The sequence below is a fragment of the Gekko japonicus genome, unplaced genomic scaffold (assembly GCF_001447785.1).
Source record: "Gekko japonicus isolate JY-2015 unplaced genomic scaffold, Gekko_japonicus_V1.1 scaffold1865, whole genome shotgun sequence".
Lineage (NCBI taxonomy): Eukaryota > Metazoa > Chordata > Lepidosauria > Squamata > Gekkonidae > Gekko > Gekko japonicus.
This window is the reverse complement of record NW_015168710.1, coordinates 360244-374391: the sequence shown is the minus strand read 5'-3', so window position 1 is coordinate 374391 and position 14148 is coordinate 360244. Positions and strand designations below refer to the sequence as shown.

The window sequence follows — 14148 nt, the reverse complement described above, 5'->3', positions numbered from 1 at the left end:
AGCAGGACGCAGTTGGTGTCCTCGTCGCTGGCCTCACAGGTGAGCGTGTCTCCCACCGGCCGTCTGCACCCGGCGCACAAAAACACCACCACGGGCAGCTCCTCCGACCCAGGGCTTTCTTGTCCTCCTCTGCTTTTAAGGCCACCGGGAGAGAGGCCGAGCAACAACGAAGCCTCCTCCATCGTCAGAGCGGCCGTTCTGTTTCAAGCTACGCGCGCCCAGCTCTGCCCCTCCTCCCTGACAGCATCAGAAAGAAACGCCAGACGGCACCGCTCTAGGATGCAAAATAAAAGCTCTCTATTGCTGTCTTTCCCGTGGAAGGGCTTTGGCGCCTGCGTCACAACTCTCCATGCTTCGACGTTATGGAGCCTTCGCCTGTCCGATCCTCCTGCCTTGGTATGGGGAAGCGCTGAAGCGCTGGCTGAGCCCCGAAGCCGCCCTGTGCTGTTATTGGTGTCAAAACCGCACTTTAGGGATGCTTCCTTACAAGGGAGTAAGTTCAATAGTTGCTTCTGAGTTAACCATCATAGGATCTGACTGTTGAGCCGATTTCTGAAAGGACTGTAGTTAAATTCCACATACACTCTCTTTAAAAAAGAATCTGTGAACACCCTAACAGTGGAAACTACTGGATGGTTTTGTGTGCATTTAAAACAATATAGTTTAGCTCGTTATTTCCGTAGGCCCTTAGCTTGGAGGTAGGCAATATTTCATTTTAGGAATTAAAAGTTTTAGGAGTTACAAGAGGGATGGGCACCTGATAGCTTTGTCCTGTGCTTACATGTGATCAGCATAACATAAGGAATGTATATGTATTGTAGACAGAGTGTCCCAGCAGCTAGGAACTCTGCCTGGACACATACAGTTAGTATGTTCTTCAGCTCTATACCAATTATCCTGAATGTGCAAAGGCATGGGGGAATTCAGTGTATATGCATGCATTTGTATGCACCTGTACACAGTGTGTTCAGGGCTTTAAGTAGTATTGCCTGTCCTTTTAAGCACTGAAGTGTATATTACACTTTTATATTTCTTTGAAGAAGCCTAAGGCGATGTATATGATTCTCCAGTCATCCATTTTAACCCCACAACTACCACATAAGATACGGTGGGCTAAGAGAGAATGATTGGCCCAGGGTCACCAGGTGAGTTTTATAGTAAGCAGGGATATGAACCTGGGCCTCCCCTAGACCTAATCCAACTTTTTAATCACACCACACCTGGTTGTGTTGCTGGTTACCTATTGTGAAGATTTTGTTTTGTATTTTGGCTGTGTGTTGTTTTCTTAAGTCTCTTTCTTAAGTATGTATAGTATAGTATGGTGTATGTATAGTGCATACACAAAAGATAATAATTTTTGTTGTTTTTGGCACCAATCAGCTGTCATCATAGAGTGACCTTCAGTGCTGCTGAAGGTGTCCCTTGTCTAGGCAGTCCTTGAGGATTCCTGGAGGAAACATAATCTACAACTTTGTGCAATCCATTTATGCCAGCACACGCAAACGAAAGTATATGTTAGGGTTAGAGTTCTGAACTGGCTGAGATGCACTATTGAAATGGCTAACGGAACAAATTCACAAGATTATATTTGGTCTTATGAATATTATGTGGGCTATCTAGATTTAGCCTCAGTTGATGCAACAAAGCTGAAGGCACACAGATGTAAGTATTACTTCATGCATCTTATTCAGAGATGAAAAGTTAGGGGGGAAATGGGGGGGGGAACTAACCATTTAAAATATAAACGTTTATCATAAGAACTTAGTTGAGGGAATTGAAAATACTGTACAGAGCTGTTAACCCGCAGAGTTCATGTTTCTACCACCACCTAAAATGTGATTAGGCTAGGTCCCAGGCAGTTTTCCTTTTAGGAGGTTTTCAGTACTGACAGCCTGAGGAATGCTGTTTTTACAGCTGATGCTGGATTGTCTGTGTAATCCTATGCAGTTTCTCCAGTCTAATACAATTGACTTTAAAGGAGCTCTACGAAGAATAGCACCCCCCCCCCTTCTGCTACAGCCTTTTCCTGATCATTCAGTCTATGCACGTGTATGCAAAATGGTCTTTCTAGACTGGATTTTATGATCCTAACACTATAGCTTATATTAATACACAGTAAATATTTTTCATGTTTCTAAAATGTAATCTTTTATTGCGTTTGTTATAAATAGCTTTGAAATTTTAAATAACTGGACTAAATGAAAGCTTGCCTTTTGTATGCATATTACATTCTAACTGATAATATTGGCCACTTATCGTAAATGCTACGCTAAAGTGATATGTTGGTATTCATCTGAACAGTCCTAATTTTTACTTTTTCAAAAGCTGGCATTGTTATATAAATATTTGTTTATTCAGAGACAAGAGAGTAAAAGATGGACAGACTAACAACTCAACACATAAGACAATCCCGTGAAAGGTGTGAAACACCAAAATAGAGCCATCTTATGTAAGATTTTGGAAAGGGTATATTTGCCCAGAGACCTATCTTCCCAAGTACATTCCACTGTAGTTCAGTGTTCCATGTACAAAACGAGAAAAAGACTTTTGTAGGTGCTAGAATATTCAGTTTGTAAAACGCATTTTAAATGCTCTAAGATCAACCAGATATTGTGTACTGTATTTTTTTTTTTAACAGATTCAATCGTTATAGCCTTTTGGATTGGACTTGCTGCTTTTGTGGCATTTCTCTTCTTTATTTTGTTCTACATCTCTCAGACTGGTTACACATCAATAAAGTAAGTAAGGTGCTTTTCGTACTGTATGAAAAAGCCAGAGCTTATAGGTGCTTGAATCTGGTTGATGATCACAGTGATTGGATAGGTTCATATGGGAGTAGGTGGTCCTTAAGATATGTTGGTCCCAAGCTTTAAAGGTCAATACTGGCACCTTGAATTAGGTCTGGAAGTTGACTGAGAGCTCCGGTAAGTGCAACGTCTGGAGTGATATGGCCCCATCACCCGTTCCAGTCAGCATTCTGTACCCACTGTAGCTTTCAAACACTCTTCAAGGGATGTCCTGCATAGAGCACATTGCTGTAGTCTACTCTAGATGTTATCATGTCCAGTAATTTCTGTGTATCCGCCATGAAATTTCTCTATATGACAATTTTCAAGGCAGTTTATGCTGGTCTGTCAAGCCACCCCAATATTACACTTTAGAACATGCTGCCTTACAAGTGCACATTGCAAGGCAAGAACATTAGTGGCAGATAAGCTCTTGTGGGTGAGTTGTTAGTCATTATTGATCTTTTTCTTGGGGAATCCGGTAGTAAGTAATAGTTTATGGGAATATTTAAACTGAGTTGAGCAAATTTTTGTTCACAGGAATGGAAGACCACACAAAACATTTCCATGGAATTATTCAAAAAATAAACACTCACAAGATGTGGTTTCTAAACATGCTGGACCAACCCTTGCAGAAAACCAAGTGGAGGAAACAGAAGGTTCAAGATTAAGTAATGCACAGAAATAGAATGGCACAGACTGGTGGCCTAGGAGAAATTGTGGGGATGGGGATGAGGAAGTATTTAGAAATTCTCCCTCTCTAGATGCAACTCTCACCTTACTGGATATGATAAGCTCTTAGGGGCTTAAGCAGACCCCCTCCACTGTTTTCCTTTTTCCTTAACCAACTCAGATTGGCATGCTAGTCAAATATTGACCATCTATTGTGACCACAGGCAAGTGTTCCAATCAAGAATGAAATTGAGCAGATTGTGCCAGTTTACCCTTTTTATTTTGTTATACTGCCATTTGTTAGCAAGGACTGCCACCTAGTCCTGCAGCAGTCATAGCCGAGTTACTTACCACTTGCTATGACTGTAATAATTGGTCTGCTGCTGTTTGCTTAGTGTAATGATCTTTAAAAAACAAAAAATAGAACTTTCATGTTTTATTTTCATGTTTTTCTTTTTTTCTTTTTTTATTGTAGTTTCCCTAACCCTAATAGAACTTCTTCAACAAAGCATGCACATTTATAGAAATTTAATCTAAAATTGTTGATTTTATTAGCTTGAGTTTATACCTTGTTTTTCACCTGCAGAAGGGCACTTCAGAGAGCCAGTTTGGTGTAGTAGTTAAGAGTGGTGGACTCTAATCTGGAGAACCGGGTTTGATTCCCTATTCCTCCACGTGCAGCCAGCTGGGTGACCTTGGGTCAGTCACAGTTCTCTCAAGAGCAATTCTCTCAGAGATCTCTCAGCCCACCTACCACACAGGGTGTCTGTTGTGGGGAGAAGAAGGGAAGGAGATTGTAAGCTGCTCTGAGACTCGAAGTGAAGGGCGGGGTATAAATCCAACTCTTCTTCACTTCTGCTGGCTGGTTCTGCTGATCTCCCTTCCCACTGCAACCCCCCCCCCCTGAAATCCCTAGCTTTAGTGAAGAATGCCCTAGTTTTGGTAACCAAATGATCCACACAGCTGAGGTAATTCACGACTTTGTTAATTACTAGTGACCAGAAACTGATACTAAGCATTTTACACATAAATGCATATATTTTTGTTTTGTCTTAGTATCTTCTCTTCCAGCAACACAGCTTTAGATTGTAAGCCCTATGTCACAGGCTAGCACTCTGGTATTAAAGTAATATTAAAACAGCAGTACAATGCCACCTATACAACCGTATTTCTGAATGCAGTGATATCAAAGGAAAACTGGTTTAAACATTGTGTTTTGCCATATTTTATTTTAAAATCATATAATACATATATATATAAGTTCAATATCACATTCTTAAAGCCAATAATCATATTAAATAATTATCCTGTCCGTACATTTTTCTCTGTTCCCACATTAAATAATGCTGAGAAATTATATTCACCTATAACAGCACCCTACTGGCATCTGCAAGTTTTCTGCGTAAACTCTATTGAAACAATCAGAACATGTAAGAAAGCCCAGCCCCTTAATTTCCAAAATATTGTTTTAAAGTTTTTGGGTGTTCTATACCAATGCTTCATTTTTTAGTCCATGCCACTTTGATTTTGGTTTTAATACAGAAACAATCAATATTAGCTTTAAGACAGAAGCATCTTGCTTTACCAGAAGTAATACATAACACAGCCTTAACATTTGAGTTTGAGACCTTATGAAAAATGTAATAGAAAATATTTTCTCAAAATCCAGCACTGTTCAATATATGGCATTGTTTTAAGGTTGCTCAAAGCTTACATTTTGTACAGGAGTATTAAAATCCCTTAGACTCTATGTAGATAGATTAGAAACCATCATAAGTGGATTCAGGTATTTAAGACTTCAAAGGAATTGTGAAGAATTAAGTACGAATAAATGTCTTTGCACAGAGAAACGATAGCTTCTTCAGATTCTCCCGTTTTGTGAACATCATCGTTTTGTTTTCTGTCATTTGCTCCACAAATCAGTTTAACATGAGTTATAAACATATTTGGTTGCTGTGCTCCCAGCCAAATATCTCCAATAAACAGAGATGTAAGGAATATGCCTGCAGCTAGGAAATAAGAAAACCATAGTCAGTAGAGTTCTGTTTAAGAAAGGAGGTAAAAACACATTTCTGTTCTTCTACCTGGCATATTTTAAAATGTACTGTATTATTTTCCATGACACTGAAAATCTGGTAATTCATTAAAGGGATCCCTACCATTTTCTTTAATAGATGACTAATACAGTTAAAATATATTAATACAGAAAAAAAATCAGTAGCATAAACTTTAATACTACCAACACTCTGCCCAAAAGCATATCTAGCTAGCACAGGTTTATTTAATTTCTCAGATCAAGTTTCAGTATCATTAGATAATAGTGTTCTATACTGGTGGTCCTCAACATGGTGTTGGGTAGGGGTATGCATTTGGATCTACTGACCCATATATATATATTTGTATATTCTGCTTCCCAAATGTATCTGGGTTTTCTCAGGAAAACTGGGGGGGAAATCCCAAGAAAATCCTGGATATATTTGGGGATTTCGGGTAGATCTGAAAACAGTGAAGAGACAGGAGCAGATTACTCCTGCGTCTCAGCTCTTTGCTGAGTAGGCTTCTGCAGTTCCTTTAAAGTTTAAAGAGACTGCAGAAGTCAACCTGAGGATCAGCTGGGGTGGCAGGGAGCTGAGAGCTCCCCACGACTTTGGATATGCCCAGCCCAAGATCAGCTGGGTTAGTGGGCAGCTGAGAGTTCCAGGCAGTAGGAGAGGCCAGCTCAGCCAGGATTGGCTGTGCCCACAGGGATCTGATTGCTCCTTGCAGGCGCAGCTCTGTGCTGCCTTCTCCTGCCTCCCAGTTTAAACTGGGTAGTAGGAGAGAGCAGCCCAGCTGGAATCGCTGTGCTCAAGGGGAGCCTATCACTCTGCAGGCACAACTCTGCTCTACGTTCTCCTGCTGAGTGGCAGGAGGGGGCAGCCCAGCCGGGACTTACTGTGCCCACAGGGAATCAATTGCTCCTCGCTGGTGCAGCTCTGAGCTGCCTTCTTTTGCAGCTCAGATTAAACCAAACTGCAGGCGAAGCCAAGCCAGCCCCAGGATCAGGCTGGTATTTTTTTTGGCTTGGATCTATGGACTTGAAACATTTTGGGATTTCTGAAAACCAGTATTTGGATCTGGGATTTTTTAGGGAATCCTGATTTTTTTCAGGTTCAACAGACCTGATCTGAAAAATAACTAAAAAAAAATTGCATACCCCTAGTCATGGGCACCATGACCCTTTCTGAAGTATTTCCTGTGGTGCGCCCTAGCTTCTCATGCACACCAAAGAGCCAGTCCTGTCTTTCCTCCATTTCACTGGAGGAGGAGGTACTTCAGAAGAGCCCAGGAAGACTTTGTGTCTGCCAGGATCACCTATTTAGAAACTGCTGCCTTCATCATATAAAACATCCTGGCTTGGAACCCCTAACATTTTGTGGAACTTCCCAACATTTCTGTTATTGGACTCAGCCTTCAAAAATATTTTATGGGCCAAAAGATTCAACAATCATGGGATCCTCTGTTCTATATATTTGGTTAATTCTATAGTATAAGTAAATAGAAATTTTCTTTAAAAAGTTTTATGGGGCAGAAAGTCCACTATATGCATAGCTTCCCGTCTGCCTTCTTGCTGAAAAGAGACATTACCTTTTTTCTTTGTGTCATTCTCTTCCATTGCAGAGAAGCAGAATCTTTTCAGTGTCCCAAGATATTCATTTTCCATCAAGCCCTGAGAATCCATTAGGTGAAGCATGACAGTATTAAGCAGGTAGAGATCATTCAGGTCTGAAGTCTCTTCAGTGGCATCGTGGAGGCTGCGGTAAAGTTTAAATATACCGCTTTTCAGAGCTCCATCCATAATGGTCTCTTGTACTGTGCTGGTGTTTGGCAAAACGTAGCTTTTAAACCACTTGAAAGTCAAAAGTATATTTTGTTTGTGGGAGCTTCTGTCAACCAGGGACTTCACTAGCCATCTGAATACTAAGTAAACAGTCTTGCATGCAAGACCAGGATTGCCATATCCATTGTGCTCCTGTGAACACTCTGCTGAAATATCTGGAAACACAGGTTCCCAGTGCATCAGGACCAATCTCAGGGGAGATATGCATTCCTCTAAATCAAAGGTGCTGCCCTGAGAAGCTGGACCTTGGTCAGTTTCAGTCTGATTCTTCTTCTGGTGTTGTGATGTTCGAAAAGGTACTTGTGGTTTGTTTTTTTCTTTAATATTTTCTGCAGTGGAAGAAATCAAATTAAACATATATATAAATAAATCTTTTTTAGATGATGACACAATGAAATGTGTTAGTTTTTGAAGAGTGGGAATGAACCGTGTATTTATTTATTTATTAAGAACTAATGGTTAAGACGCTGAACTGCAGGCTGTGGAAGGTCAGTAGTTCAGCGGTTCAAGACCCGGGTGCCGCAAGACAGGGTGAGCTCCCATCTCTAGTTCCAGCTCCTGCCAACCTAGCAGTTCGAAAGCAAGAAACTGCAAGTAGATAAATAGGTACCACTTCGGTGGGAAGGTAACAGCGTTCCGTGCGCCTTGGTGTTTAGTCATGCCGGCCACATGACCACGGAAACGTCTTTGGACAGCGCTGGCTCTTCGGCTTTGAAACGGAGATGAGCACCGTAATCCTAGAGTTGGATTCGACTGGCTTTACCTTAATGTACTGAATGGTACATTGTTGCAGAAGGGAAATTCCCAGTGGCTTATGCTTATCAACTATGAGGTATCAGGTTAAAAACTCAGCCTCCTTTATTTATAATGCATCTTTCTCACTTAGACTTGAGACAGATTAGACAGTTTAAATTGATGAAATCAGAAAATGAGACAAGAAGCAATAGGATTAGGATTACAGAAATCTTAAACCAATGCCTCAGAAATTCTAAAAAGTATTCCATAAAATCCCAATTCATCATCCCTAACTCAATCACTGAACATTCCACCCCAGACAAGGATCCTACATTTCTTCTGGAAAACATCTGAATTTAAGCTAACAACTGTCTTCATATCACTATAACTTCACAGATTTTACGTCATAAGAACATAAGAAGAGCCCTGCTGGATCAAACTGATGGTCCATATAGTCCAACATCCTGTCTCACATAGTGGCCAACCAGTTCCTCTGGAGGGCCAACAATGGGGTATAGAGGCTGAGGCCTTCCCCTGATGTTGCCTCCTGGCTCTGGGATTCAGAGGTTTAGTGCCTCTGAATGTGGAGGTACCCCTCAGTCACCATGGCTAGTAGCTATTGATAGACTTCAGAAGAGAAGAAGAAGAAGAGAAGAGATTGGATTTATACCCCACCCTTCACTTGGAGTCTCAGAGCGACTTACAAACTCCTTCCCTCCTCTCAACAGACACCCTGTGAGGTAGGTGGGGCTGAGAGAGCTCTTTAGAGAACTGCTCTTTCAAGGACAGCTCTTGTCAGAACTATGGCTTGCCCAAGGTCATCCAGCAGTTGCAAGTAGGGAATCAAACCTGGTTCTCCCAGATTAGAGTCCGCGCACTTAACCACTACACCAAACTGTCTCACAAACTGGCTTCAGTGCCACCAACCAAAAATATTTACCTTCATTCTCAAATATTTTAAACTAACAGTAACAATTCAACAATTTTTCTCCTCTTTTTTAAAGAAGAAAGTTTCAGAAACAAGATGGCTCATATGCTGGACTCACACTATGTCTCCAAGTTCTTCCTCAGTCATCCCTCCCCCACCAGATCTGATAGCACAAAGGTCTCCCAAAATGCTAGAACTCAGGGACACCCAATGAAATTGATGGGCAACTGATTCAAGACAGACAAAAGGAAGTGATTCTTCACTCAACAACTAATTAACAGTGCCATCTTAGGTAAGCTTCAACAGTCTCAGAAGGGTGTAATTGTGCTGAGGATGGCACTGTCACTACCCGTGGACATAGCGATGGCCATTCATCATGATGACTCCGTATGCAGAGCACTAAACCTCTGAATACCAATGGTGGACTAGATCTGGTCTGATTCAGGAGGGCTCTTCTTATGTTCTTAGGAATGTGGCTCAGAAGCTCTCAGAAGTATTTCATAAAATTAAAATTCAGTAAAAAAATATACAGACCAAGAATATGTTTTCAACTTACTAAGCAATTCTTTGGTTTGGTACTGTTGAGCAATTGTTTGCAGATCATCTTGAAGTTTCACATCTTTGCCAATTATGCTCCACTTGTGCAGGAGCAACAGAATATCTTTGTTGGACAAAACATGCTCATTCACAGTGAATCTGCCCATTTCTTTGAAGGCTTCAATTACCATCGCACGGTATTCCAATATGGAGCTTAACAGGCTGAAAAACGGAGTCAGCTGGGCAAAATCCAAGTTGGCACTATTTGGCAGAAAATGGCAAGAATTTTAATTGTTTTTTACATGATCTAACATTACTCTAGAAAGACTTTCAACTAAAACTGCAGCTAAAATTTTAAGCTTCAAGCTGTTGTTTTTAACGCAATTTTCGTTTGTTAGGAAGCAACATGATGGTTAATTTCATACCTGAGAGGATAGATTACCCAATTGTTAGGCCTCTCTCTGTTGATGAGCAGATCTTGTTGTAGAAGGGGAAAAAGTAGGTTTTTATACCCTGCTTTTCTCTACTTCAAGGAGTCTCAAAGCAGCTTACAATTGCCTTCCCTTCCCCTCCTCATAACAGGCACCTTGTGAGGTAAGTGGAGCTGAGAGAGTTAGTTCTGAGAAAACTGTGACTGATCCAAGGTCACCCAGCAGGCTTCAGCTGGAGGAGTGAGGAATCAAACCCAGCTCTCCAGATCAGAGTCCTACGCTTTTAACCACTACACCATGCTGGCTGTCACCATGCTGGTACCATTTACTCTGTCTCAGGCTGGTGTGGGTGGAATCCCGTGAGGGTGAAAGGATCCAATCTCGTGGCTAGCCAGTGAAAGCCTGATTCTATCTGTAAGCATTCAAGAGAATTCAAACCACACTCTGAAGCCATAACTAGCTTAAATTTATGTGCCTCAGCCAGGTTTCTTTTTTTACTGCCTGGAAACATGAGCTGCTGATCTGTTCGTTAAAAACAGCCTGTAAATAAATAAATCTTTGTTATTTACATACAACTCCTGCTTTAGTGATCTCCGTGTTCTTGCCCACTACAAAACTTACCTCAAGCAGTGAACCCAAAGCCTTTACGCTTGTTATCCCAAGAACATTCTGTAACTGAGGGGCAGGTTTACAGTTCAAAACAAACCTGGTCCCCCAAAATCATAAGAGACTGTGTGGGTCCCCTCAGTTGATAGAAAGGGCTTGTCACAGAATTCTCCACAGTTAATGCTCAGAAAAAGCAGGAAGCCAGGGTCCCGCTGAGTTGAAAAGGGTTAAGAGTGTAACAGTAATATGATTAGTAAGATACTTAGACCTTTGCAAGTTACTTAGCGGCAAAACTTTCTAAATAAATAAGGATGGTGGTTTGTTGCCATTCACAAGTAAGAGCAAAAGATTAATTGATCAGAGATTATATATAGTTCATGCTAGTATTAGCATTTATTTTAACAGTATCAAATAGCAACACAACTACATGACACCATTAAAAACAGAGTGATACTTGCCGGATGTGTTTCAATAACTTTAATAAAACATGCAGAAATTCATTGACAAGTTGGAGAGGCAGGAACTTCTGCTTCTCTAGTCCACAAGGCATTTGGAGTGACTTCTGTTTGTCTCCTAAATTCGTAACCCAAAGGGTATGGACTAAGAAGATTATATTGTTTAACATCTTGTTTTCTAAAAACCTGAAAAATATAAATTAAAAAACACACATGAAACATACATACAAGTATTTGTGCAGAACGGAAAGCCTAATCCTCTTAACACCCCTGCAAATTTTTTTACACATATTATATTTGGGGTATATTTCTATTCCAAGACAAATTTCAATGTATCTTGTGTTAGAAAAAATCCCACAAAAAAGCATGCTTTGGGTGGCAGAAATAATTGTGTTTCACAGTACTAAAACATCCAGAGCTTGAAAATCCAGTTTGATGTGAGGCAAGATATTTCTTTTGCATACATCCACCCATCTCCTTTTGTATACCGAATAAGTCCCTTTACAAAATTATTAAAAAATTGAAACAATATTTTGAATTGAAGATATTACAAAACTAAAACATTCATAATTTTTAAAGAAAAACATATAAAATTAATCTCACATGTTTGTATCTTGTGGTATTTTCTACCCCAAAAACATCTCTCTCTGTTGTGAAGTAAATATTCTCCAGGTTATCAGGAAGGACCACTACCAAGGGCTATATCTCTCCAGAGCACTAAAAACGGTTTCCTGGATCAGTGTTTTCTTAATAAACTCATGCGGTAATTTAAACCTGATACATTAAATGGGCTTGAGGTAAAAAGATCCCCCAATTTTGAGGTTGTTTTGTGTCCTGCGAGCTGTTTTTCTTTACAGAAAGCAAACTGTATATAGTAATTAGCTATACTTTGGGGACATTGTTTACTATTATACAGGTGAGAATGACCTAAGAGGACAAAATAGTACAGCCACTTCTCTATGAATCCTGTGAACAAAAATGCAACCAGGGTAAGAAAATCACCCAAGAATATTAAAAACGTAAACATTTATAGTAATGGAGTTTAGAACAGTGCCTAATTAAACCTATTTTAAATATAACCCTGACTATCCACCAACTCACAACAATCTTGGCTACACATCACCCCAGTTGTTACAAGGGGATTAACATGAATGGTCCCTGAAAAACATACACCACTTCAGCTGTTGGGATACTCTAGAGGTGGCTCCCTTAGTCTTCCAATGAAACACCAAGTGCCAAAAATTCTCTACAGAGCAGGCTTTGCACATTGTTCCCTGGCTGATGCTCTCCTCCTGTAGTAGATGGGGTGCCAGCAGTGTTCCTTCTAAGCTGAATTAGTGTGAGGTAGCTCACAATTTTTTAGCCTCTGGCTCACACATTTTTGTCTTAGTCCAGGAAGGATGGCTCTAGAGCAAACTAATTTGTGCAGTAGCCCAATCACTTGCTCATAACTTTAATGCCAGTAGCTCACAAACTAGAGATTTTGCTCACAAGACTCCACAGCTTAGAGAGAACATTGGGTGCCAGTTCTCTACATTTTCTCTCCAAGTTCATCAGGAAAACATGGAATGTACCAGCTGCATCCTGATCACTCCTTACTGGCCTAGGCAACCTCAAGGTATTTCACCTATCAAAGGGTCCCTTTCTCCATCTGCCCAAAGTCCCAGACTTGCCATCACAACACCATGGCACCATACATCCAGAGACTACAGGAAAATGAATGTTTGGAAAACAGACTGGGTTGTTCTGCTCCACTTCACTGGATGGCAGCAGCAGAGACAGAAGTTAGTCCTCCACGTGACAGGGAATGACTTGCTGAACAAACAGTGAACCCAGGACCAGTGTCTGTGAGAAAGGCCAGCACTGAGCTAAACAGTGTGCTGTGTTGGATAGCAGCCTGAAGAACCTGGACTTCTGGGGAAAGAATCTGTGGGAAAAAGCTGAGAGAGCCCATGCCATGGTCCTATTCTTATGCTTTCCGCTATAAACACAATGGGTTAAGTGACTTATACCCTGCATTAAGAATCCTCAGACTTACATTACAAGCACAGAACTTGTTTTATAAACTAGTTTCAAAAGGCCAAATTTATACACAGCCACCTTGACTTAACTGGAAAGATGAGGGGAACAATACTGCAAACAGTAATGAAAAATCCTGCACTACATTCTCTCAGTCATTTTCCCACTTTAAATGTACAAATAATTATAATAATTAATTCAGCCTTCTAGGTACCTTTTCTGTAGAATAAACAACAGCCATGTTAAAAGGCTATGATCTCTTATTAGCTCATAGGCAGCTTTGGTGATGCAGGCAGCATTTTGTAGTATTTCCAGAATTTGATGCTGAAAGAGAAAACAGGATCATTCTATAATATAAACACCCTCGTTACTTAGCCAAAGCTGCAATTTTAAGCTTTTAAAAGCCAAACAATAGCAATGCAATTACATCTAATCAGGGGTCTTTTCGTAGCAAAAGAGCTGCAGAAGCTCATTAGCATAACTCATTAGCATATGCCACACCCCCTGACATCAACGGAAGTGTGTCAGAAGGCAACATCCACCACTCAAGCTCCACCGCAAAAATTTCCAGGTATTTCCCAACTCAGAGCTGGCGAGCCCCGTGGTCTCTCTCCGTGGTCTCTCATTCCAGTTCTAGAACACTCCTGCTACACCCTGGGGCTGTCATCCCAGTCCCTGAGCACTCCTGCTCCACCCTGGGGCTGTCATTCCACTCCGTGGCCTGTCATCCCAGGCCCAGAACACTCCTGTTTCACCTTGGGGCTGTCATTCCACTCCTTGGTCTCTCATTCCAGTCCCTGAACACTCCTGCTCCACCCTTGGGCTGTCATTCTATTCCGTGGCCTGTCATCCCAGGCCCAGAACACTCCTGTTTCACCTTGGGGCTGTCATTCCACTCAGTGGGCTCTCAATTCGTCCCAGAACACTTCTGTTACTCCTAGGGGCTGTCATTCCACTACGTAGGCTCTCATTCCATTCCCAGAGAGTAGTGTATTTGGGCCCAGAGACCCTAATGGAAAATCCATTCTGCATTTTTATTGCAGCTCTACTTGTACTGTAATGTATTTCAATGGAGCCAATGCCAGTCAATTGGCATTCC

General features: G+C 41.1%; 2 protein-coding genes across 3 annotated transcripts in view; one reads left to right on the top strand and one right to left on the bottom strand.

Annotated features, from left to right (window-relative positions):
• Nucleotides 1–326: 326 nt before the first annotated feature.
• Nucleotides 327–3675, top strand: MRAP (melanocortin 2 receptor accessory protein). Of its 2 annotated transcripts, none has more exons than XM_015415546.1 (3): nucleotides 327–396; nucleotides 2639–2738; nucleotides 3327–3675. In XM_015415546.1, the coding sequence occupies exons 1-3, from the start codon at nucleotides 363–365 to the stop codon at nucleotides 3472–3474; spliced, it is 282 nt and encodes a 93-aa protein (XP_015271032.1). In that variant the 5' UTR covers nucleotides 327–362; the 3' UTR covers nucleotides 3475–3675. The 2 variants fall into 2 exon arrangements, 1 of the variants encoding a protein (XP_015271032.1); XR_001482639.1 differs by having other exon boundaries at nucleotides 362–493.
• A 939-nt stretch (nucleotides 3676–4614) lies between these two features.
• The window catches only part of URB1 (URB1 ribosome biogenesis 1 homolog (S. cerevisiae)), an 80722-nt gene continuing 71188 nt past the window's right edge, over nucleotides 4615–14148 (bottom strand). The window contains exons 35-39 of the mRNA XM_015415538.1: nucleotides 13264–13373; nucleotides 11034–11216; nucleotides 9558–9799; nucleotides 7086–7667; nucleotides 4615–5467 (exon numbers count right to left, since the gene is read on the bottom strand). Of these exons, the coding sequence (XP_015271024.1) occupies nucleotides 5241–5467; nucleotides 7086–7667; nucleotides 9558–9799; nucleotides 11034–11216; nucleotides 13264–13373 (1344 nt within the window). The 3' untranslated portion in view covers nucleotides 4615–5240. The remainder of the gene's footprint in view (nucleotides 5468–7085; nucleotides 7668–9557; nucleotides 9800–11033; nucleotides 11217–13263; nucleotides 13374–14148) is intronic.